The sequence below is a fragment of the Natrix helvetica genome, assembly GCF_964273705.1.
Source record: "Natrix helvetica genome assembly, chromosome: 4".
NCBI lineage: Eukaryota > Metazoa > Chordata > Lepidosauria > Squamata > Natricidae > Natrix > Natrix helvetica.
In genome coordinates this window covers 165,160,498-165,186,619 of record NC_138550.1, presented here as the reverse complement: position 1 = coordinate 165,186,619, position 26,122 = coordinate 165,160,498, and the positions used below count along the sequence as shown (strand labels likewise).

General features: G+C 43.1%; 2 protein-coding genes across 1 annotated transcript; both read left to right on the top strand.

The window, feature by feature from the left end:
- Positions 1-26,122, top strand: part of LOC309391039 (mas-related G-protein coupled receptor member H-like) — a 145,080-nt gene that overhangs the window by 81,293 nt on the left and 37,665 nt on the right.
- LOC309391659 (proto-oncogene Mas-like) lies at positions 23,495-24,998 on the top strand (the record flags this gene model as incomplete). Its single annotated transcript, XM_081952325.1, has 1 exon — positions 23,495-24,998. The coding sequence occupies one exon, from the start codon at positions 23,495-23,497 to the stop codon at positions 24,584-24,586; it is 1,092 nt and encodes a 363-aa protein (XP_081808451.1). The 3' UTR covers positions 24,587-24,998.

The following is a 26,122-nucleotide window of genomic DNA, read 5'->3' as shown; positions in this document are numbered from 1 at the left end:
AAAATCAGAGCTTGTAGGTCTGCACATATTCTCCCCTTATTAGAGAGATTGCCAGGAGGGCAGACAATTTTTATCTAGGCTTTCCCCTCCAGCCTGGATTTAGGTGAAAAGAGGCCCTAGGCTATTCCACTTATGGGGCCCTTTCACCTCCCATTTTTAAGTTTGTAAATTACATGAGAGATAATAAAATACATCATTACTGTGATATATATCAATATATTAAATGGGTTTTATTTCTTATCAAGAGATATGCTACTTGGAAGGGCTGGCGATCCGCACCTCAGCCGAAGGTGGAAGGGAAACTTTCCATTCCTTCTCAATGGCACTGCTCACCCACCACGCCACTACACCCACGGGGACACCCCCAGCCACCCTCCCATGCTGGGGTCCCCCACCCATCCAGAGGGGTCCCATCCAGCCCGTCGTTCTGAATGCTGCCCATCGCAGGGAGCTTAGAGGGCGCCAGGCCGGAGCCCGCAAGAGAGTCCTCAGTGGCAGCTCTTGCAGGGGCCACCGTGGCTTACTTCCATGCAGGGTGGAGGGAATGGGGTTTGCTCTCAGTTTACATTCTGGGCAAGGAGTACAAACTGAGAACCAACCCCATCCTCACTGCCACTGATGACGTTACCTAGTTTGAGTAACGAAACGCCGGCAAGAAAACCACCGAGCTCAGGCAACACCGAGACCCGCACGTGGTTCAGTGACACAACCACACTCCTTGCTCGGCACCCTCACCGAGAAGCCTCGACGGCCTCCATCCCAGCCCACGGCAGCTTCCAGCCTTTAAAACCTCCAGTCCTTTCAACCTCGCCCGAAGCAGAGCTCGGTCTCTGCGGAACCCAACTGGGAAGTCCAACCCCGGGCGGCATTCTCATGTGACCCTGGCCCTGAACTCCCCCTCCCTTTGCCAGGTCCTCCAGTGGACTTCCAGCCAACTCCGCGGCCAAGACTGGGGATTGCAACGGGCGGAGGGAAGAGAGAAGGGGGCTAGTTCATGACGCCCCGTGTCGTGGGAACGCAGGAGCCGGGATTCCGCGGCAGGCAAAGCGCTTCTCCTTTTGCAGACCGCCCGGGCGGAGGCAAAGCTTCCTTTCCAGGGTTCAGGAGCAGAAGCCTGGCGGGCAGGAGAAAGCTCAGGTCTCCCCAGGCGTGCAAAGGCGGGCGTGGAAGCTGACTATTGCTTGGTGGCAACGGGAGGCCGGGCTTCCTGCGCTGCCTTATATACCAGCTCCGCTCCTTCTTGCGCCACTTCGGCCAGGAAGCCTCCTCGGCTGCAGCTGGGCCACCGTCGCGGGGGAAATCTGGACGGCTGCCTTGAAAAGATGCTTTGGAAGCGGCGCTTTTCGGTTGGCGATGAACGACAACCTTCCCGGAGCGCCTTTGGAAGACCCCATCTTTGCAACGCATTACATAAATACAGAAAAAGAATATTTTCTGGGCTTTTTGAATCCACTTTGATTTTAATTGGGAATGGCTCTCTTGCAAGCTGCCTAGTTCACATGGCAGCTTTATGTTGCACTTTCTTGCTTTTCTTGTACAGTTAAAAATAAGTTTTGTTGTATGCCACCTAGAGAACTTGGATCATCGGTCAAGCTGAAAGTTGGAATCAATAACCTTTTAATGCTCTTTGGGATGATATTCTAGATCTGGAGCCTGGGAGGGGCAGGTCATGGGGAACCACAGGGGGCTTAAGCCACAGTTTAAGAAATGTGGTTTAGTCGGTAAAAGACCAAACTTTTAAGTGCATTTAGCAAATGGGAGAGGGCAAATTTCATGTGGTTAATTTGTTTAGTGTCAACACTGTTTGCCATTATCCTAGTCGTCATCCCTCCCCCCCCCCAAAAATGCATCCATAGAGCTCACTTTCTAGACTATCAACAGCCTCATTTAAACAAGGTGCCTTTGTTGAAAGGACTTGGCCAACTTACTGTTATCTGCAGTTGCACAATGGGTTGGGCTATAGAGGGACTCAAAGGACTTTTGCACACATGTAAATGGAGGAGCAGGAGGAGGGAGAGAGAGGAAGAGTCAATCCCAAGTAAAGACAACCCAGGTAGGCTTGCAAAGGCGCTCATTGGGAAGAACCAGTTAGAGACCAGATCTGATGGAAGTTGCAGCAGACAGTAACCAGAAACTAAGGCCCTTGAGGGGGAGGGGGGCTCCCTGGAGGCATCCCACAGAGGAAAGGGAAGGGAACAGAAAAGGAAAGGGGGAGGGAAAGGAGGGAAAGGAGAAAAAGAAAAGGGAAAGGGAAGGAAAGAAGAAAAATGGAAAGAAGAAAAAGGAGGAAAGAATGAAGAAATGAAAAAAGAATAAAAGGGAAAGAATGAAAAAAGAACAAAAAAGTAAGGAAGGAGGAAACTAGGTTCAGTGTCTTCCATAAATACAGTTGTTAAGTTTTAACTGATCTGATAAAAAAATATAGGAAAATACCAAAATAGGCAGCAATAAGGGGAGGGAGGGAGGGATCCTAGGGCACCCAAAACAACAGTATCCAGGCCATATGTCCTTTTCTAAACACTGTGATGGAAATCACTCTTCATATCCTGAGAGTGATAATTCATTTCTCGTCCAGCATTTTTTTCTTAAGCCCTTTCATTCACACACACACACAAAACACTGGTTTTTTTCTCGACTCCGTTGGTTTCTTTCAATCGTTTCCCTTCACCCACTATTCCAACCAAATGAAGACAGGCAACTCTACACACATCCTGATGTCATCATACGAAACAATGTTGTTTAAATCACACAAATCGCATAATTCAATGTTTGTGCCATGACATCCCTCGCCTTCTATATGATCCAGGAAACTAGAGACATAGCAGCCTGACCTCAATACCAGGAAAGATTCTGGGAAAGATAATCAAGCAACAAATCAGCAAAAATCTAGAAGCAAACAAAGTAATAACCAAAAGCCAACATGGGTTTGTCAAAAACAGATCATGCCAGACTAATCTTATTGCATTCTTTGACAATGTGACAACATTAGTGGATCAGAGGAATGCTGTGGGTGTAATTTACTTGGACTTCAGTAAGGCATTTGATAAATTAGATCAACCAACTATTTGATAAGATCGAAAAATGTGGGCAGCATCACCATCAGAGGGATTTGTAACTGGCTGACCAACCACAGTCAATGTGTAGTCCTCAATGGAACTGCATCTACATGGAGGGAAGTACGCAGTTTTAGACCCAATTCTCTTCAACATCTTCATCAATGATTTGGATGGGGGAATAAATGGGGAACTCATCAAACTTGCAGATGACACCAAGCTAGCAGGAATAGCCAACACTCCAGAAGATAGGCTTTAGATACAGAAGGATCTTGACAAACTTGAACATTGAGCAGTAACTAACAAAATGAAATTCAATGGTGAAAAAAGTGAGGTTCTACATTTAGGCAAGAAAAGCAAAATGCACAGGTACAGTATAGGTGGTACCTTGCTCAATAATACTGTGAGAGGGACCTTGGAGTCCTAGTGGACAACCATTTTAATATGAGCCAGCAGTGTGCAGCAGCTGCCAAAAAAGCCAACACAGTTCTAGGCTGCATAAACAGGGATAGAATCAAGATCATGTGAAGCATTAAAACCACTTTGTAATGCCTTGGTAAGGCTACACTTCAAATGCTGCATCCAGTTTTAGTCACCACAATGTAAAAAAGATGTTGAGAGTCTAGAAAAAGTGCAGAGAAGAGCAACCAGGATGATTAGACGACTAGAGGCTAAAACATATGAAGAACTGTTGCAAGAAGTCAGTATGTCTAGTTTAATGAAAAGAAGGACCAGGGGAGACATGATAGCAGTTTTCCAATATCTCAGTGGCTGCCACAAAGAAGACAGGATCAACCTATTCTCCAAATCACCTGAGAGCAGGACAGGAAGCAATGGGTGGAAAGTCATCAAGGAGAGAAGCAACCTAGAACTAAGGAGAAATTTCCTGACAGTTAGAACAATTAATCAGTGGAACAGCTTGCCTCCAGAAGTTGTGAATGCTCCCACACTGGAAGTTTTTAGGAAGAGGTTGAATAACCATTTGTATGAAGTGGTGCAGGGTTTCCTGCCTAAGCAGGGGGTTGGACTAGAACACAAGTAAATAGTTCAGCAGGATTCATGTATATAAGAAACTTGTTTATATACAATGATATAAAATATGATGCATTTATACAATGCCATGCAGCAGAAGACAGAACAACCAGAATTCAGAACCCAGAAGCACAGAATCAATATAATCACAGTACAGAAACACACACACACAAACACTCACACACACACACACACACACACACACACACACACCAGTGAACCATCTGCATCACCAAACAATCCCCATTGGCTGACCTGTTATCATGTCTATTACAATTCATGAACCTTTATATACTAACAGTACCCAATGTTAAGGTCTCTTGTTTTTGGCTTGAATGTTCACTGAGAGCTTATGCACCAGAGACAAATTCCTTATGTATCCAATCATACTTGGCCAATAAAAAATATTCTATTTTGTATCCTATTCTATCATCTGGCTGGAGGAAGCCTCTAGAAAGAGATGCCCTTGAGAGAGATATTCAGAATTGAAAAACACTCTGGCTGTGACCACCCTGAATCACTGAGAGACGAGAAGTGGGGATGAAAAAGAATCCTAGAAATGGAGATATGCTACAAGACAAGAATCTTGCAGGTCTGTTCCCTGGTCTGTAGAGCCTTCAAGGGCTAACAATGGCAGCCCCCTCAATACCTCCTAATTTTTAATCATCCGAATTGAGTATTTTGAGTATTTTCATTGCTTGAACTGTATAGAAAACTATTTTCTTTCTGGGGTGGGGTATTGGTGCTCTCTGAGTTGATGGTTTTCCAGCAGATGTTCCATTACCCAAACTAGGTAATATCACCAGTTCTACTAACTAGAAGTTACCACATTTTGGTAATGAAACATCTGCAAGCTCAGAGAGCACCACAGACTCCTCATTTCAACCATGAGATGCAAATATTCTCCTTTATTGATATTATTGTTTCTTTCGTGCCCTTGATGCTCTGTAGTGTTTGACATCCCTGGGGAAGAAATAAAAAACGGAGATCCAATTTTCCCCTTTCTTGCTTCTTTTCCTTCTGTGAATGTACCCATTAAAGGTAATTTAAAGAGGAAATTTAATTTTCCATTAAGTGTAATTTAAACAGGAAAGCAACACAACTTTTGGATACTAAGAATGATTGCGGAGTTCAGCCGAACACTAATGGTCCAGAATTTAATGGCTTTATAAGGACTGTCTTGAAGAATCGATGTCTCACTCTTCTTGAGCCAAGACCATCTCTGTTTTTACACTTTGCTGGAAACCTGAGCGAAGAGAGGACTTCTTTTGATGCCAGATCAGTGATTGCAGTGAAGACACCCTGAAATAGGACAACTCAGTAGAATTTGGATATCAAAAGGTAGGCACTCTATGCACACATCCCATACCTGGAATTTATCTCTATGATTGACTGATTATGTGCCATCAAGTCATTGTCAGTTTTTAGCGAGCGCATACTGTAGATGTTCATTCAATGAACCAGAACAGAGCTGAAAACTTCTTTTTTGTAATGTGGTGACCAAAATTGTGTACAGTATTCCAGGTTTGATCTTGTTAAGGTTTTATAAAGTGGTACTAATACTTTACATGTTTGTGATTCTATGCCTCTTTTTATACAACCAAGGATTGTATTAGCTTTTTTGGTGGCGACTGCACATTGCTGTCTCATATTTAATTGATCATCCATTACCACTCCAAGGTCCCTCTCACAGTTATTGCTTTTGAGTCAGGTCTCACATCTGTACTTGTATCTTTGGTTTTTCCTGCCTAAGTGTAAAACATTGCTTTTGTCCACATTAAATTTCATTTTGTTGGATTTGATCCATTCTTCAAGTCTGTCAACATGCTTCTGAATTCTGAGCTTGCCTTCTGGGGTGTTGGCTACTCCTGCTATCCTAGTGTCATCTAAAATTTTGATGAGTTCCTTTACTATTCCCTCATCTAAATCATTTATGAAGATGTTGTGCCTAAGAGAGAACCTTGTGGTACCCCATTGCTTACTTCCCTCCATGTAGATATAGTACTACTCATTGAGTATGAATCAGCCAGTTATAAAACCATCTGGTGGTGATACTTTCTATTCCACATTTTTCTAGCTTACTGAGAAGTAGGTTTTGGTCTACTTTGTCAAATCTAGCTATACTATCTCCATAGCATTTTGCTGGTCCATTAATGTAGCCACTTTGTCAAGGAATGAAATAAGATTGGTATGGTACAATTTGTTTTTAACAGACCCATGCTGGCTTCTAGTTATAAGTGTATTTGTTTCTAGATATTTGCAGATCTGTTTTTGATTATCCTTTCCATGATCTTCCCAGGCATTGATGTTAGACTGATTCATTTCCTCTAATGTCCATGGTGCTCTGTCCACTTTCCTATGGAGGTGATTTCCCTCCTTTCCCATGCCTCTTAATACAACACGTTTATGATAACTTCAATGTAATGTTTAGATCCATTTGGAGTTCAATACTCTGCAACATTTTTCCCCATCCAACTCATCTTCCATCCAAAGCCAGATCAAGAGCATCAGAAGAAGAAACTGGTTGATTAAGAGTTAGAAAAGAGAGATTGAAGTTAGAAATGGGGAAAATATTACTAGGTATACTGCTATACAATATATTACAATTTACATATAAGCGCGAATGTTAGAAGTTGAAAGACTATTATCCGATATACCTGAGTAGTAGTATTACTGTTATTAGTATTGGGCATAACGTAAATGGATCATTGTTATTACTCTTATTATTTCAAATATTATCATTAATATCTGAAGTACTACTACTACTAATACTACTAATACTACAACAACTACCATTATTACTGGTTTATCTTTGGTGAGATTCACAGCCTTTGGGCAAGTTAGTAGCTCAACAGCTAGAGTCCTAACCTAGAACCTAGGAACTGTTAAGGTAACATCGGAGGATATAAGCTGTTCCAAGTATGGTGTTTTTTTTTGTAGAATCAGAATGTTCATTATTATTATTATTATTATTATTATTATTATTATTATTATTATACGATTGTATCACAGCGGCCAGTTGTTTCACCGGATTTGGCATTGATTACAAGTCGGGCCCCACCCAGGGGCCTAGGACGTCATAACATATTTTCGTAATATACGTGCAGATCCAAGCAGTGCAGCCCTTTGCATTTGACTGATGGTGATTTTGTCAAGTTTTAACTGTTTTAAATGAAATTCCAGTGCTTTTGGAATAGCACCCAATGTGCCGATTACCACTGGAATTACCACTGCTGGTTTGTGCCATAATCGTTGAATTTCATTTTTTTTTTAAACAGAAATTTTTATTGGTTTTACAAAATTTTCAGGAAAAGGGGTAATGGGTAAGGTTACAAATTTTGACAGCTACATTATGCAGGAAATGGTATTTCCCCCGGTTCTCATAACTTTCACTTGTTACTACATTAAATAATTACTACTTAGCAATATTTTGACAGCATATTTTTACCTTATATTTTCCAATAATTTCAATCTATTTTATATCAAACAGAAAAAAATTCCCTGTATCAGCAATTGCATTATTTTTCTAACTCACTTTTGTGATCTAAGTTTTCTCAATGTTGCCTCTTCCCCCCCCCCCCCCCAGCAAGGCTCCGGCACCTCCCGTGTCTTGTGTATCTCGTGTGGTATCATCAGCTTTATCTAGGAGAGCTTTGTTTTTTTCCATGAAGGACTCCGCCTCCGTAGTTGTATTAATTCTAACTCTACTGCCCTCCCAAAATATCAGCATACCTTCTGGCAGAAGCCACCAGAACCAAACCCCCTTTTCAAATAGATTTTTCACTAAAAGCGAATATTTTTTTCTTTTATCTCTGACTTTCTTTGGGATTTGTTTCAGGATGACTATCTCTCTATCCTTGTATTTTAACATTTGCCCCCTTTGTGCACTCAGTATCTCATCTCTTGTAGTCTTTCTAAGAAATTTAATGTGAACCTCTCTTGGAACATTGTGTGTTCTAGCATAAGCTGAATTAACTCTATAGATCAGGTCAATATCCCATCCCAACTGCCTTCTGTCTCTTTTAATATATTCAGCCAATAATTTTGTCATAATCTCCCTCAAATCTTCATCATCAGCCTCAATTACATTTTGAAATCTAAGGAAAAAAGACATCCTTTCAAACTCCATTTTTATCTGATGGTTCTCAAGTTCTTGGTTTCCTCTCTGGACCCCCCCCCTCACTTCCCCCCTCATCTCAGCCGTCCCCTCCTCCAAAACTTCCAGTCTCTGTGTATTTTGAGCCGTTCGGTTTTGGTTCTCTCTGAGCTGTTCATTCATTTCTTTCAGTTGATTTTTCAAGTCCTCCTGCCCCTTTAAAATCTTTTGAAGCAACTGCTGAGTTAAGTCCTCCTCTGGGGCTTTGGGTTGTAATAAAGATGTTAATGTCTGTTGTCCTGTTGTCCACTGGGGCTGGACGTTGAGGATGTTGGAGCAGAGCCAGCAAAGCCTGGTTTCCCAGGTGGTGGTCTTTTCGGTGCCATTTTAATAAAGAGAACTCAGAGGTGTCTGTGTCCATACGATGAAATGGCAGCTATAAAAGGGGATAACCAAGAGAGATCACGAGGCAGGCAGTCCAGACAGTAATAAGGACCTTTTCTATAGTTCAAATCCAGATAATGAAATCGATTATTCCAAGTCCAGGATACAGTATATCAAGAGATATTTCTGAGTGTCACGGAGACAAAGACAAAATGCCAGCAATTTCCATGGGTGGAGTCAGATTTCAAAGTGCATAAAGACAGTGGAAGTGTGCCATCTTGCCTTGCCAGCACTGGGATCAGAAGGCAACAAACCAAAAATCTAAAAAAATCTAAGAAATAAAAAGTTTTCAAAGTTTTCAAAAAAAAATCAGATCATCACCTCTCTTTCACAATTACAGCAGGGTATTCATCTGCTTGCTTGCTATGAGTGTGATTTCATTCAAAAGCTCTCCGCTCTCCTCCTCCGAGGGCAGAGAGCAGTCCAAAGCCGCTTTTCCAAGGGGGGGGGGAAATCCCCCTCCCTCCAATCGCACTACCCAGGAACAGATTGAAGAACTTTAAAAAAGCTGGCAATCCTTCAATTAACAGTCAAGAAGGGAATCGGGGAGAGTTTCCACCTCACCACATTGCAGCTGTAGCCTTCAAATTGTCAGGTTCATCCAGCTGTCTCGATGCAAAAGCACGCGGAAGCATGAAAGCTCCTCGCGTACCCCCTTTCGCCTCCCAATGCCTAGGGCAATGCAGGGAGCCCCCCTGCAGCCGCTGCAGATGCAGGGGACTCCCAGCTAGCCGCCCCCTCAGCAGGGCACCCCTTCAAGGCTCCCTGTGCCCCCCCGATCAAGGGGGAGCCCACCAAGAGCGTGCAGGGCGAGCGAAACACGCCCGTCGCTCTGCACAACCGGAACCGGAACTCGAATTTCAATTTTTAAGTCCTGGTATTTTGCGACTTTTTCATGTTCCTTCTCCTCGACCCTGCTATCACCTGGTATTGCGATGTCTATGATTGTAACCTTATTTTTCTCAACCAGTGTGATGTCTGATGTATTATGTACCAGTATTTTATCCGTTTGTATGCGAAAATCCCACAAGATCTTCACCATCTGACCCTCAACGACTTTTTCAGGCTTATGTTCCCACCAGTTTGTTGCTGTTTTAATATTATAATTTTTGCACAAATTCCAGTGGATCATTTGTGCCACTGAATTGTGCCGCATTTTATAGTCAGTGTACGCGATTTTTTTCAGCAGCTGAGTATGTGGTCAACAGTTTCATCAGCCTCTTTGCAAAGTCTACATTTGGCATCATCAGAGGATTTTTCGATTTTGGCCTTAATGGCATTTGTGCGGATAGCTTGTTCTTGCGCAGCCAGGATTAGTGACTCTGTTTCTTTCTTTAATGTACCTGCTGTTAACCATAACCAAGTTTGTTCACTGTCCACTTTATCTTTTATTTTTTCCAGGAATTGGCCATGCAATGCTTTGTTCTGCCAACTCTCCATTCTTAATTTTATCACATCTTTTCTGCATTCTTGTTTCGTCTGTTGGGCCTTCAATAGATTTTTGTTCTTTACTTCGATTAATAGATGTTCTTGACTTTCTTTTAAATAATCAGCCAGTGCATGTTTTTCTTCTTCAACTATTTGCTTCACTTGTAATAATCCTCTGCCACCTCATTTTCGGGGTAGGTATAGTCTATCAATATCACCATGTGGATGTAAACTGTAGTGCATTGTCATTAGTTTCCTGGTTTTTCGGTCCAAAACCCCCTAAGTCTTCGCTTCCTCCACCTCTCGGGGTTAACAAACCCATCATTAAGGTGTGGGCCCTTGAAAGGGCAAAGGGCCATGTCTGCGAGAGGGGGGACTCCCGCAGCAGGAGCAAGTCTGACCTCGAATATATACTGGGGGGAGCTGTAGCAAGGGCCAGGGTGCTATAGATGTTAAATTGAGTCAGCAAGCCAGGTTCCACATCAGATGGTAAGTCAGTACGTGGATGATAAGTGGATGGTAAGTAGATAGTGAATAGGTGGAAAGTAGATGGTAAATAGGTAGAGGCCAGGAGGCAGTCTGTGGTGTGGGTGAGGCAGACAGTCTAAGTAGATATTTGATGAAATTTGATGGTAAAATTGATGGTAAATTTGATGGTAAACGGGTGAAAGATGGTGGGGGGTAGTCACGCAGGCACGCACAGCAGTCAGCGGTTATAGATAGTCAAAATAACAAGTGGGCAGGTAGTTATAAATGGTTATTGATGGTCAGCGAGGGGCACCTGGGCACAGCCATGGCAGGTAGATGGCAGATGGCAGGGGTTGATAAATCCTTTGCCTTCCTGGCACTAAACCTCCTGCCAATGGAAGCCTCCTGCCGGTCTCCTGGGCACAAAGCCATCCTGCCCCTGGTGCCACAGGTCTCCCTCCTTCTGCCAGGCTCCAGCATAGATCTTTAAGGACTAGACCCATCGTAGCCTGCCTCCCCCTGCTTCAGCGCCCCCCCCCCCGCTGTTAGTCCTGGCCCGAGTGCTGCTCCGGCCGGCCTACGGCTCTACCGCAGGCCTTCTATCGGCCTCCAGCATCTCGAGCCTCGTTCAACCCCCGAATGGCCTTCCAACGGTCCTCACCCTCCAATTCGGCCTTGTTAGCATCGCCGATGTCGTCGTCGTGCCGCCCGGGTCGCTGGGATGTATAGATCTATGTCAAGCTATTTAGCTCTCATCAGCTAGCCATACCCTTACTGGGATTCGAACCAGGGCTGTATTACATATTGGGCAGTTGTATTAGCCACTAAGCCACAGGCTCTCCTCCTTATCAGCTGAGCCAGGGAAATAGATATGTATTTGTGGTACAACCCCTGGTATGCCCAAATATGGGAGGAGCAGTGCAAAGTATATCTCTCTTTGATACTTTAGGGTCTTAACACTTACAATCCTCCATAATAGAGAAAATATAATGAGAGAGGCAGGCAGGCAGCTGCAATTCCCAAACACGCTACACGCCTGTCAACACGCATTTTTGATTTGGTACACACTGACATAGTGGGTCCTTTCCCACCATCATTTGGTGGTAGAAAGTATTACATAACAATTGTAGATAATAATTCTAGATATGGATTTGTATATCCTATGAGAGAGAAATCTTAGACCTTTCAGATCTTTAAAGACTTTGCAGCTTTTGTTTCTACACAATACCAAGTTCGTATCGCCAGAATCCAGAGTGACCGTGGTGCAGAATTCATGTCTCAGCGTTTCCAGGACTGGATGCGTAAGAATGGAATTCTTCATCAGACATCCGCTCCATATACACCGGCTCATAACGGAGTCGTAGAAAGAAGACAAGGAGTTCTGCAAATCATGATGCGTTGTCTCCTAGAAGATGCCAATCTCGGTAGCATATACTGGGGTGAAGCAATCAAATATGCCGATTACATTGTCAACCGTACTTGGAGCAGTGTAATCAATCAAACTCCTTTCTACATGCTGTATGGCTACAAGCCTGATCTCAAGAACCTCCACATTTTTGGTTCATACGCTATGGTGAATACTCCTTTAAGTCAAAGAACAAAGAGAGGTCCAGTAGCAAAGAGACTGAGATTTATGGGTATTGATGATAACTCAAAATGGTGTAAATTCATTGATCCTAAACATGTGATTGTCATTTCACAATCTGCTAATTTTGAGGAAGACATTGACTGGTCCAGGATTCATTCCAATGATCCTGGAGTTTATTTTCCTAGAGATGATGTTCCAGATGCCACGCAGCCTGATGACAATTCACAGGCAGATATTCCTTCTACCAGTTCTTCACAACCTGATGTTCCGTCTTCGCAAGCTGCAGATGCTGATGCTAGCGACGAACATGAGGACGAGGACGAAGAAGAAGAAGAAGACTGGACTGTTGTTCCGAGACGTTCCAAGAGGGTCACAAAAGGAATCCCTCCACAACGATATTCATGGCAACTGACAAAAACACCATTACCTTTGATTTGTAAAGTTACTCTTCCTCCTGAGACATTCACACAAATCAAACAGCTTCCTGATTCAGAGCAAGACAAATGGTATGATGCAATGCAGGATGAAATGGACAGTTTAAAGAAACTTAATGTATTCACACCTGCAAAACCTCCAGCAAACAAGAAAGTCATTGGCACTCGATGGGTTTACAGAATCAAGAAGAAACCGAATGGTGAGTCTTTGTACAAAGCCAGACTTGTAGCTCAGGGTTTCGCTCAACGTTATCCTGAGGACTACATAAACACTTACTCACCAACAGTCAGAACTGAAAGTGTAAAAATTGCTTTAACCACTGCAACTATTCTTGGTTTAGAAGTTTTCCAATTTGATGTGGACACAGCTTATCTACATGCAGACCTAGATGAAGAGATCTACGTGAGAAGCCCTCCAGGATTCCGAAAGCAAGAAGGGGATACCTGGTTCCTGAAGAAAAGTCTTTATGGTCTGAAACAGTCAGGTTTAATGTGGTATTTGTGTCTTACTGACAAACTAAATTCAATGGCCTTTATTAAGTCTGAAACTGATGAATGCGTGTTCACAAAAAGATCTAACAATGCATATGAGATAATTCTTGTTTATGTTGATGACATTGTTTACATTGGTCCAAATGAGAAAATGAGTGAGATTTTTGCTAAAAGTTTGCAGAGATACTTCACACTAAAATCTTTAGGACACATTAGCACTTATTTAGGTGTTCAGATTGAAAAGACACAGAAGGGGTTTAGTCTTTCACAAGAGGAGAAAATTGACCATATTTTGCATCATTGCAACATGAAAGATGCTAACGCAACAAAGACACCCATGCAAACAGATTTTCACAGCTTGACACATGAACCAAGTCCTGAGTTCGAGGACCAAAAACTTTATCGTTCAGTCATTGGTTCACTATTATACATTAGTAGTTGGACCAGACCTGACATTGCACTTAGTGTTAATCTTTTATCACGACACGTTTATTGGAGATTCTTTCGCTTACCTTTTGCCTACTTTTTCTACCCTGCATTCTGCCAGAGGAATTACTCATATTTCTGCCAAAAGGTTTCTTTTGAGATCTTCTACAGAGATCATTTTACGGTTGGTGTTATATATGTTTTATTCTATGCTTCATTTTATTTTATTATTTGTTGTATAGTTTACTTTAGTGTAGTGTAGAGTAATCTAATGTAGTTTAATGAAATTTCGGCTCCCTAGAAACTTGGGAGGACAGAATATTCTGTACAGGAAGAATGAAATGATCTTGGAGATCTGCAGAGACCATTTGATTCTCTTTGATATAAGGAGAAAGGAGGAGAAATGCTCTCTGGCTTTCAGGGCTCCTCCCCCCTCTCCTCCTCCTCCTTCTTTTCTTCTCCTCCTCCTCCTCTTCATCTTCTTCTTCATCATCATCATCTTCCTCCTCCTCCTCCTCCTCCTCCTCCTCCTCCTCCTCCTCCTCCTCCTCCTCCTCCTCTTCTTCTTCTTCTTCTTCTTCTTCTTCTTCTTCTTCTTCTTCTTCTTTTTCTTCTTCTTCTTCTCTTTCTCCTCCTCCTCCTCCTTTCTCCCTGATGCTAATAACAAATAGATATGGAAAAAAGAGGAAGAGAATGCTCACATCAGCAGTTTTGTTCCTAACTGGTGAGCTGTCTAAAGGGAAGTGGTAGCAAAATTGTTACATAGAAAGAAAAAGCCAAGACAAGCCAAGAATCAAAATAGATTAATTGGTCAGATTTTCAATATTTTCTTATCATGTGTTTCTGCCATAGGAAGACAGCCTCAAGCAGAAGCCTGAAGGGGCTAAGCATTGTGAATGGATATTTTGTAAAGCCAGGCTACTCTATTCATAAAGCAGAAGGTAAAGCTAGGCAACATCACATCAGATACCTATTAACCCAGGGATCTATTATCTGGTTGGGAGGAAGAAAGGAGCTCAGAGCAGGGAAAGTATCAAGATCATCTTTCAAAGAGTCTTCAAGGAAGATGAAGCTCCTGAAAGCAGAGAGAAATCTACAAAAAGAGTTTCACCCCTCTGTAAAAATGTAGTTCTAACTTGTCTCTAATCTTATCTATCACTTGACTTAAAAAATGTGTCTCTTGCTACAAAAATAAAATGTGAGCTTATTTTGTTTCCTTCGAAAAAGTATATTGTCAGAGTTCATCTTGAAGACTAGGGAAAGATGTGGAAAGCAAGAAGGATCCCTCCAGTGCTATAAACTAACTACCCAGAACCATGTCAAAAATTATGATAATAATGGTACCATAACTGAAAGTGTTTTGCAATTGAGATCCGTGATACAGGGCTATAACAAATTTGTCTCTCTAACTGATGACCTGGGAGGAGCTGCATCCACACCAGAGGTGGTATTCAGCAGGATCTGACTAGTTCTGGAGAACCGGTAGTGAAATTTTTGAGTAGTTTGAAGAACCGGTAAATACCACCTCTGGCTGGCCCCACCCCCATTTATTATCTGCCTCCCGAGCCCCAGCTGATTGGAAGGAAATGGAGATTTTACAATATTCTTCCCCTGCCAAGCCCACCAAGCCATGCCCACAGAACCGGCAATAAAAAAATTGAATCCCACCACTGATCCACAGCTACTGTAGCCTAGGAGCATTTTTGCATAGCTTAAGGCTGTGTATCCATTGCATGTATTCTTGGACCAAGAGGCCCTGCTCTTGGTCACTCATTACCTCCAGGCTGGACTGCGACAATACACCTTACATGAGACTGTCCTTGAAGTGTACTTGGAAGCTTCAACTGGTCCATGACACTGATTCAGTCATTTTGAACTTTTCAGCCATTGTAATATTTCGAATGGCCTTCCATGCTCCTTCTGAGAAAAATGTTCACATACATAGCTAAAGTGACAAATTGGGCTGCAAAAGCTATCCTGTTGCTCGGTCATTTAAGGGTCTACAGCTGTGGTGCTGCAGAAAACACAGGCAATTGATAGATGGCAGACGTGACTAATCTAACTTTATTTTTCCTGCCTTCCTGAGATAGAAGAGATATCAAAAATGCTGACTGTACTGATCAGAAATGCCTGCTAGATGTGGTTGCTTTGATAATCTCTAAAATCCCAGGATGCTTTTTCTGCAAGCATGGGCAAAAAAATGCTGGAAAGTTTTGTCCCTGGTCCTTTGATTTGGGAATCCTCATGTGACCTACTCTGGAAAGAATAAAATGGATTTCATCTCTATCTTTGGTGTGGTTTATTTAGGTATAGCCTGGGAGGCAACAAATCAATGATTTGGATGAGGGAATAAATGGGGAACTCATCAAATTTGCAGATAATGGCAGATGTGACTCATCTAACTTTATTTTTCCTGCCTTCCTGAGATAGAAGAGATATCAAAAATGATGACTGTACTGATCAGAAATCAGGCAGGAATAGCCAACTGGCAGGAATAGGCAACACTCCAAAAGATAGGCTTAAGATACAGAAGGATCTTGACAAACGTGAACGTTGGGCACTATCTAATAAAATGAAATTCAATGGTGAAAAAAGTGAGGTTCTACATTTAGGCAAGAAAAACGGAATGCACAGGTACAGTATAGGTGGTACCTTGCTCAACAGTAGTAACTGTGAGAGGGATCTTGGAATCCTAGTGGACAACCATTTAAATATGAGCCAGCAGTGTACAGCAGCTGCCAAAAAAGCCAACACAGTTCTAGGCTGCATCAACAGAGGGATAGAATCAAGATCACATGAAGTGTTAATACCAATTTATAATGCTTGGTAAGGCCACACTTGGAATACTGCATTCAGTTTTGGTCGCCACGGTGTAGAAAAGATGTGGAGACTCTAGAAAGAGTGCAGAGAAGAGCAACAAAGATGATTGGAGACTAAAACATATGAAGAACGGTTGCAGGAACTGGGTATGTCTAGTTTAATAGAAAGAAGGACTAGGGGGGACATGATAGCAGTGTTCCAATATCTCAGGGGTTGCCACAAAGAAGAGGAGTCAAACTATTCTCCAAGGCACCTGAGGGTACAACAAGAAGCAATGGGTGGAAACTAACCAAGGAGGCAAGCAACTTAGAATTGAGGAGAAACTTCCTGACAGATAGAACAATTAATCAGTGGAACAGCTTGCCTCCAGAAGTTGTAAATGCCCCAACACTGGAAGTCTTTAAGAAGATGTTGGGTAGCCATTTGTCTGAAACGGTATAGGGTTTCCTGCCTAGGCAGGGTGTTGGACTAGAAGACCTCCAAGGTCCCTTCCAACTCTGCTATTGTATTGTAAACCTTCTACTTTGAGGGAACACCAACCAAAGCATATGAACTCTGTCAAACTACCTTAGGAGAGTTCACACAGAGTGCTAAGCCAGAGTTGATGGCATTAATCTCAGTTTTCTGGCTTCACAGAATGTGCTGATCTAACAAGCATGGCTTGTATATAAACCACAGTCAATCTTTTGCTTAGCATAATATACAAACCCATAAAACAGTGATCTACAAGTCACAAGAAATTTGTTCAAATTATTGTCTCTAAGCAGAGCAATCAATTTCATCATCTTCTTACTTTCAAATTCCAGTACTTCAACTGTGGGGTATGTACTCTTCCTTCCATTTTTGCATATATAAGCAACTTGGCAAACTCTAGTTAGGGCACTTCTAGTAAAAGGATTCTTAAATGCTACTTTTCAGTTATTGTACCATAAGTCACCACATGATCCAAATCTCAATTCATGACCTTAAAACTCCTATCCCCTTGTGATATGATGGTATCTTCAAGCACTTCCTTTGATCTTGTGGGCGATTACACTTTAAATTGTGAAAGTCAGAGACGCATATTACAGAACTTGTTTTTTTTTTCTATCTGGGAAAGTTTGCAGCTTTTTCTCTGAAGCAGGACCTAACTGCATCGAGTGGAGGCCAACGGGAGCCATTGAAAAAGAGCTCATATCCTTAGATTCTGAAAGAGACCTGCTGGCTCTGTTTGGAGATCCTTAGCATCATCAGGTATGCTTCGGTTTTTGTAACTGTTATTTTCAAAGTTCTCCTTTTTTGAGGTCAGGGTAGGACCTGGGGACCATCAGGATGGGATCACCTAATGCTGAAGAATTCTCTGACCAATAATAGAACTGTTCAGCAGCAATTGTTTTTCCAGCATTCTCATGCCCGACTCCAATAAATCTCAATAGGAACCCCCCAGGCTTGTGTGTTCTCTCTACTTCTCTTCTCTCTATACACCAATGGCTACATCTCAAAAAATCTGTTTGTTAAAATGCTGAAGTTTGCAGATGATATAACAGTGATTGGTCTCGTTCGAGACAACGATGAATCTGCATTCAGAATGGGAAGTTGAACAACTACCGTGTTTCCCCGAAAATAAGATAGGGTCTTATTTTATTTTGACCTGTGAAATATGGCGTTGGTCTTATTATCGGGGGGGGGGTGTCTTATTATTTTGGGGATGCAGGAGGCAGCAAGCATGGGACTGCATGTTCTGTCGCCCCCTTCGCCTCCCCTGCCTGTTCTTTGAGCCGGCCGAGCAATGGCCAGTACTGCTCTGACGTGTCCTGTCACTGCCCTGCATCGGGTTGGGCTTTCTTTGTGAGGGGGACAATCTGGGGAGTGAGAGATTTAGGAAGCCCGGGTTGGCGTGGGGCAGTTTCTCCAGTGAAGCATCTGATTCATCCCCAGGGGTGAGCATTTTGCCTCCTCTCTGCCCTGTCTTGGAAGCTGCATAGGAAGCCTGCCATGCCCAGCGAGTGGGGGGGGGGGGAGAAGAGATGTCGAGAGAAGCCACATCTCACTCCACGCCTCTCTCTTGTCCCCCACCCCACCTGCCACTCCTCTCTCTAAAGAGACGGTGGGGAAGGGAAGCAGCCTGGATTCTGTTAGCATTGGGGCGGAGTGGGAGGATTTGGGCTGCGAGACACGCATCCTACCCAAGACTTGCAGCTCCGTCGTGTTTCTCGCTGTTTTCTGCAGGGAAGCACCCTGCAAAAAAAAATCACGCGAGCTCAACTTCCCTGGACAAAATAGTGAGGAGCCCAACCTGATGCAAATGCCGCCTCCAGCCACCTCTTCATCCTGGTGAAACTACGTTTTGAAAGGATGATCTGCAGGGGGGGGGATTTCCTGCACATTGGCAGCGGCGTCTCCTCACAGGGCTTCTCCCAATGTCCCAGGTGGGAAGCAACATCCCGTAAAGGAAGGCATGGAAATCCATACAACTGGGGATGTCAGAAGAAGCCTTGTGAGAAGACGCCGCTGCTGATGTGCAGGAAATCTCCCCCCCCCCTTCAGATAGTCTTGTGGGCTGGCCGGAGAAGTCTTCAATGAACTTCGCTCTGTCTGTGTCTCTGCAGGCAGCAGTGTCGGCAGCATCTCCTCGCAGGGTTAATTCTTCCTTCTCTCTGGCTGATTCTCAAATATTTTCAAGCAAAACACTGCCAAGAGAGGGAAGTATCTCTTCTCGCTCCCTTGCCAAACTTTGCGTTTAGGCATAATGTTTCACAAAGCTCCTTAATCTGCGGCTGCTGGCTCCCTCGCTTTGTGTTTTTTATACACATATCGACATACCCACCCTTCCTGGGAATGCCATTTCCCACTCCCAAGATACAATTTACAAGGAAAGAAGAGCACTGGGGCCGCACTGGACATTCCCCCCTGCCCTGACTCCTGTCAGCCTCAACATTGTTCCTGAAACCCTGCGGGCCACTTCTCTGCTTGAACTCAGCTGAAGTGGGGGCTGAAAGCAAGGGCAAGTTGAAGGTGATTGCTTCCCCTTTGCCTCCTCTCCCAAAAGCAGTCTTGGGCGCAGCCACTTTTGCAGCAGGAGACTCAAGCCGGCCTTCTGAAGAGTACTGTAGCACCAGCTTTCCACATTTTTTTTACTCTTATTTTGTCCCGATCCACATGGCTCTCTGGGCCACATGGGTCGGGACGAAATAATGGTACCCTTTGGAAGGCCGGTGCAAGGCGCATGGGGTGCATCACTTGGCCTCCTACTGCTTTGGTGGCTGTAATCAATGGCAAAAGCAGCTGCACTTGCTGGAGGCCACGGCCTGAGCAGCACCCGCAAATCAGCTGTTTTTTGAATGGCAGCCGGATCAGCTCAACTGATCCGATTAAGGAGCCGAGAAGCGCTGAGGTGACCAGGGAAGGGAAGGGCTTCCTCCTGTACTTGCTACGGCACCCTTTCACTACGGCTTATTTTCGGGGGAGGGCGAATATTTACACCCACCTCAAAAACCAGGCAAAAACCAGGCCTGGGCTTATTAGCAGGACATGTCGTATTTTCGGGGAAACACGGTAGCCTTGTGGTTCAAAGAGAACAATCTTAAACTAAATAGACTCAAAACGGTAGAAATGGTATTAGATTTTAGCAGAAACCCTCCTATCCTATCACCTCTTACAATACTAGACAATACAGTATCAACAGTAGAGACCTTCAAGTTTCTAGGTTCTATCATATCTCAAGACTTAAAATGGACACCTAACATCAAAAAAGTCATCAAAAAAGCGCAACAAAGAATGTTCTTTCTGCGCCAACTCAGAAAGTTCAAACTGCCCAAAAGAGCTGCTGATTCTGTTCCACAGAGGAATGATTGAGTCTCTCATCTGCACCTCCATAACTGTCTGGTTTGGCTCTGCAACCCAACAAGACAGAGACAGACTTCAATGGATAATTAGAACTGCAGAAAAAATAATTGCTAACAACCTGCCTTCCATTGAATTGAATTTCCCAAGAACACACCATTTTGACAATCAGAAGTACGCACAAGTTTATTTTCTTTTATTAATTATATTTCCGCTTAAATTGCAGTGTCCCAGGTTGTCCAACTAACCAATGAATTGAACCTTTCTTAGCAAACAAACAACACATTTTGCGCAATGGAGCAAGAATTTAATAACTCAAAAGGTATGAAAAGCATGAAAACTATATTATATACAATGTCTTTGCCTTTGTGAATACAATTGATAATGAAAACCTCAAGGGATTAATAATGCTTTGTGAGTTTATTCCAAAAGTATAACTCTATTACCAAATCATAAGATCCATCAACCTCTGAGGCTAGGAGTTGTGTTGGCATATTGAAGACATTCACAAAGGGTGCCTTCCAGTGGTGGGATTCTGGTTCTGTGGGCATGGCTTTGTGGGCATGACAGGGGAAGGATACTGCAAAATCCCCATTCCCTCCCCACCCCACTAACCTGCTTTCCAGCTCTATTCTCCTGTTCAGGACAACAAGAGAAGATCAGCTGGAAGGCAGCAGGGGCGGGGCCAGCCTATTTGCCCGTTCTCTGAACTACTCAAAATTTCCACTACCGGTTCTCCAGAAACTGACAGAACTGGCTGAATACCACCTCTGGTGCATTCACAAAGTGTTTCCCGAGGGAATTTTCCATAACATAGCTTTCATAGGTAATGTAAGAAAGCGAACACGCTGATACCTGCCATTTCCTCTAGGATCATCCAGAATTGTCCTTCGGAGGACAGGAGAGATGAAGTCAATCTCCATGTACTTTAAGAGAACTTTAAGGGAAAAAAATGTGATTGGAGGCCAAGATGCATTTCTGAAAATAAAGGAAAAACGAGACTGGGGGAAATAGTTTCTTCTTCAAAATGAGCATCTTTGAGTTGATTATCAGGTTAAATATTCTGGGGCATCTTAGAGAGAGCCACAGGGACTGAGTATCGGCTAATGACTATCTGAGCAACCACGGGGGTGGGGGGATCCACTGGGGATTATTTCATTTATGCATACAGAGATTCCCATTCAGAAAGACACAAATCTGTGTGGAGGAACTTTCTAAAACATATTCGCATTTTTTCTCCCTTGCTGCATCACAACCTTTATTTACTTAAATTTCTTCCTTAGGTCATCCTGGTAAACAATCTGACTTCTATTACCTCTGGCCTGAATACACTCATGGGTATGAATATTATGATATAAAATATTTTCTTTGCTGGAATGGAGGTAATTTTCCAATTGTTTCATAACACTCTAAAAGGAAAATTGCTTCCCTGCCCATTGCAGCTGCTGGTAAGGAAACCTCCTGTGGACAAAGGAAGTTACCCAACTAAGGTTGTTCTTAACGCACATTGGGGGGGAGGGATGTACAGATACTTCAGTCCAAGAAAGCCAATGATGATTTTTGGATTCAGTGCAGGGCAGTGGTGAAATTCAATTTTTTTTACTACTGGTTCTGTGGGCATGACTTGGTGGGCATAGCAGGTGAAGGAAACTGCAATATCCCCATTCCTCCCCACTCCTAGGGGAAGGATATTGCAAGATTTTATTTATTTATTTATTTGATTTGATTTCTAGACTGCCCCCTCTCCCCGAAGGGACTCGGGGCGGTGTACAGGTATCAAATTAAAAACCATACAAATAATCATAAATATAGTAAAATCGAATTAAACTTTAAACCCCTGTACAAATTTATAAAAATTAAAAACTCAGCCTAAGACCACCCACGAAATTTAAAAATTCAGACTGAGGTGGGAGAGCTGGAATTAGGCCAAGCCGGCTAGATTAAACAGGTGGGTTTTTAGCTTCTTACGGAAGGAGTAGAGGTCCGTGGTTGTTCTTCCAGACGGTTGGGCACATCACAGAGAAGGCCCTTCCCCTGGGCGCCGCCTGCTGGCACAGCCTAGTCGATGGCACCCGGAGGAGTCCCTCTCTGTGTGAGCGAATAGGCCGAAGGGATGTGTGGGGCAGGATACGATCCCGCAAATATCTAGGCCCTATGCCATGGAGCGCTTTGAAGATGATAATCAGCACCTTGAAACGCACCCGAAAAGCTACAGGTAGCCAGTGCAGCCGCGCAGGAGCGGTGTTACGTGGGAGTATCTAGCGACTCCCGAAACTGCCCGCACGGCCGCATTCTGAACCAACTGCAGTCTTTGGGTGCATCTCAAGGGGAGCCCCATGTATAGAGTGTTACAGTAGTCTAGCCGGGACATCACAAGCCCATGGGTGACTGTGCGAAGGGCGTTCCGGTCCAATAGGGGATGCAATTGGCGCACCAGGCAAACCTGGTGAAACGCCCCCCTTGCCACGGCTGTCACATGGTCGTCCATTGACAGCGGGCATCTAGGAGGACGCCCAAATTGCGTACCCGATCCACAGGGGCCAGATGTTCGCCCCCAATAGCCAGTGATGGAATCAGCAGGTTGAACCAGGGTGCAGGTAGCCACAGCTACCTTCCCACCCCACTCTGGGGCCCTCAAGAGGTGGCATTTGCCGATTCTCCAAACTACTCAAAATTTCCACTATTGGTTCTCCAGAACTTGTCAGAACCTGCTGAGTTTCACCCCTGTTTTGTCTCCAAGTTAATATCTAGGTAATTAAAATTCACCACTACTACAGTGGCATGTTCTTTATACACCTTTGTTAACTTTTGGTAAAACTTTTGGCAAAAAGTTCATCTATTTCTTCTGCTTGGTTAGATGGCCTATAGCAGTGATGGCAAACCTTTTCAGCACCGAGTGCCGGAAAGGAAGTTTGTGCGCTCATCCGGGCCTCCATCCTGGAAGAGGAGATTCTCAAGGCGCATGCACATGCCCAAAAATGAAGTTCCAGTTTCTGGAGCATGTATGCATGCCAGCCATCTAGTGTTTCAGTTTCTGGAGTGCATGCACATGTGACGATCAGCTGTCCAGCATGCATGCTCCTGCAGGAAAATGGAAGTCCAGTTCTTTCAGTTTCCGGCACTACCACAGGCACAAAGGCCAGCTGATCATTGGGCATGCATGCACCCCAGAAACCCAGACGAGGAACAGGCAACACTGCATGTGCCATGTGACATGGCTCCATGTGCCACTTTGGGCATGCATGCCATAGGTTCGCCATCATGGGCCTATAGTATACAAATATGGGATGTTATTCTTTTTTCCTTTTATGTTGACCCATATGGATACTCCCAAGACTGAAAAAAATATTGATGTAAGTTTTAAAAAAACTGTGTGTGTATATATGTGTGCATGCGTGTATATACATTTCTGTTAGAAGGACTGATTCTCTTTTGGTATCTTTTCATTATCAGGAGATCTGTGCCAGATGAAATCAGTCGGAATATTCCTAAACCTGATGTGAGTGATCCTGAACATGTCAGCACTCCTTTCAACACAACAGAAATTGTGGAAATTGTTTCCAATATTGCCAGAATACCAGAAATTTATCCTTACCCATATGAGCAACTGCCCAACAATTTAACACGAAACCTTTTTAATGGTGTCATTGTCATTATCTGCATTTTAGGCCTGGTGGGAAATGGAAGCACAATTTACCTCCTGGCCTATCGCATTAAGAGGAATCCTTTCACCACTTTAATCCTCAATCTCTCCATTGCTGATTTTGGGGTCATTGTATCCCTCATTATTGCAGCAATCTTTGTGGAGGTGTTATCTCTGGGTCAACGAACTTACATTGTCAGAACCTTTTTCTTCTTATTTTCTGAGTTCTTTTTCTTCACCTATTCTGCCAGCCAGTTTCTGCTGACGGCCATCAGCCTGGACAGGTGTGTGGCTGTCCTTTTCCCTCTCTGGCATCGCTGCCATCGTCCACCACATCTGTCTCCTTTTGTTTGTGGCCTCATCTGGATCTTCTCCTTCCTGCTCTCTGCAGTGCACTACATTCTGCATCAGACCAACAGCTTTGGAAGGTCACATTTTCTTTACCAGCTGATTGTGAATGGTTTACTTTGTACGCCTCTCATGGTTGTGTCTACTGTGATCCTCTGGATTCATGTGAGGTCTAAATCGCAGCGCAATCAAAGGAAACTTCTCACCACCATCTTGCTGGCTCTCCTTTTCTTCCTCCTCCTTTCTCTCCCAATGAATGTCTTTTATGCCATTGAGTATTTTGGTTCCTATAATCCTCTCCTCATGACTGTTGGGATAGGTTGTTCGGCTCTCAGCAGCAGTGTCAACCCACTCCTTTATTTCTTAATGGGAAGGAGGAAGACGGGAAAGGATAAGCCCAGAGCATCATTGAAGGTGGCTCTGCAAAGAGTCTTCAAGGAAGAGCAGGAGAGCCCAGAAGACCCAAACACTATGGAGGAAGACCAGTTGTGAAGACTCATTATTACGGTTTATTCATTTTCTAAACCTTAAATAATATCTGGATCTAGTGAAAACAAACAAAATTGATGGAATCTGCGAAACAAAATAGCTAATAAAAAACCAATGTAAACAGAAAAATACTGCTGTATATATAGTTTTGAAAGTGAAATATGACAAATAAAATAATAATAATGATATGCATATGCCTACATATAATATATGGCACAGAGGAACAACAGAGTCCAGTTTGGATGTATACATATACATGACAAAAAAAAAAAGAATCCTGCAAATTTACAGATGGATGCTATAAGGAACAAAGCTGTTACAGAATCTATCATAATAGTCCTGCTATAATTATTTTGAAAGCTCCCCCACCATAGAGGAGCAACAGAAACAGACCATAAAGTGTTTGTCGGGGTTCTCTCACAATGCTTTGAGCTCTAAGCACATAGTGCTCATATGCAGTATCCTAAATAACATGTAGTGACCTTCCTATAATCTTCTTGGCTGTCCTCCCCACTCTCAGTTGTTGTCTGGGCTCCAACACTGATCAATGTGTACTCCGTGGAGGTTCTACCTAGACCTGTTATGAAGATCATCTCCCTGTTTCTCTTGGGATATAACTAGATAATTTATTAATGGACACAAAATAAACAAAAAAGTAAAAATAGTGGAAGCCGGAATGGAACAAACGGAAAAAATATTAGATAAAACAAAAAGTAGAATGTTGGCAGTAAATAAAGAACTGGAAAAAGCCATAATAAATGTAGAGATGGAGAAATCAACATTTCATCTTCAATTCCAAAATATAGTTGAAAGTAAGGAGGAAGAACGTCCAAAATTAATGGCAGAACTCTTGGCTGAACCCTTGGGGAAAAAAACAAGCAAGAAGTGGAAAATGAATTAGACAAAGTGTATAGGATTCACACGAATTATGCATGCAGACACAAACTCCTGATGGAAAGCTGCAAGAGTGTAACTGTGATTTTAATGTTGGAAAAACGTTGAATAAAAATTTATTTTAAAAAATTATTAATGGATTGCTCCTATGACCAAATTAAAAGTTTCCGTTAGGAGTTCCTGGTGGCTGAATTGCGACACAAAGTTGCTCTTTTTAAATCTAGCATCTTTGTCAGTGTGTGTATTTAGTAATGTATAAACCACTTTCATTTGAAAGGAGGTTGAAATCCAGTTATTGTCTGGGTTCTAGAGCATTTTAGATCAAACCATCCATGCACTTGAGAGAGTTACATTTTAATCAGCATTGCTTGCTCTATTGAAGCCAAGAAATTAAAAGATGATTGTTCTTGGCAAATCTAGACAGCATACTAAAAAGCAGAAGCCTCACCCTGCCAACAAAAGTGTGTATAGTGAAGGCTATGGTTTTCCCAGTTGCAATGGATGGCTGTGTAAGTTGGACCATAAGGAAGGCTGAGCACCAATGAATTGAGGCCTTTGAACTATGGTGGTGGAGAAGACTCCTGTGAGTCTCTTGGACTGCAAGGCAATCAAACCGGTCAGTCCTAGAGGATATCAATTCTGACT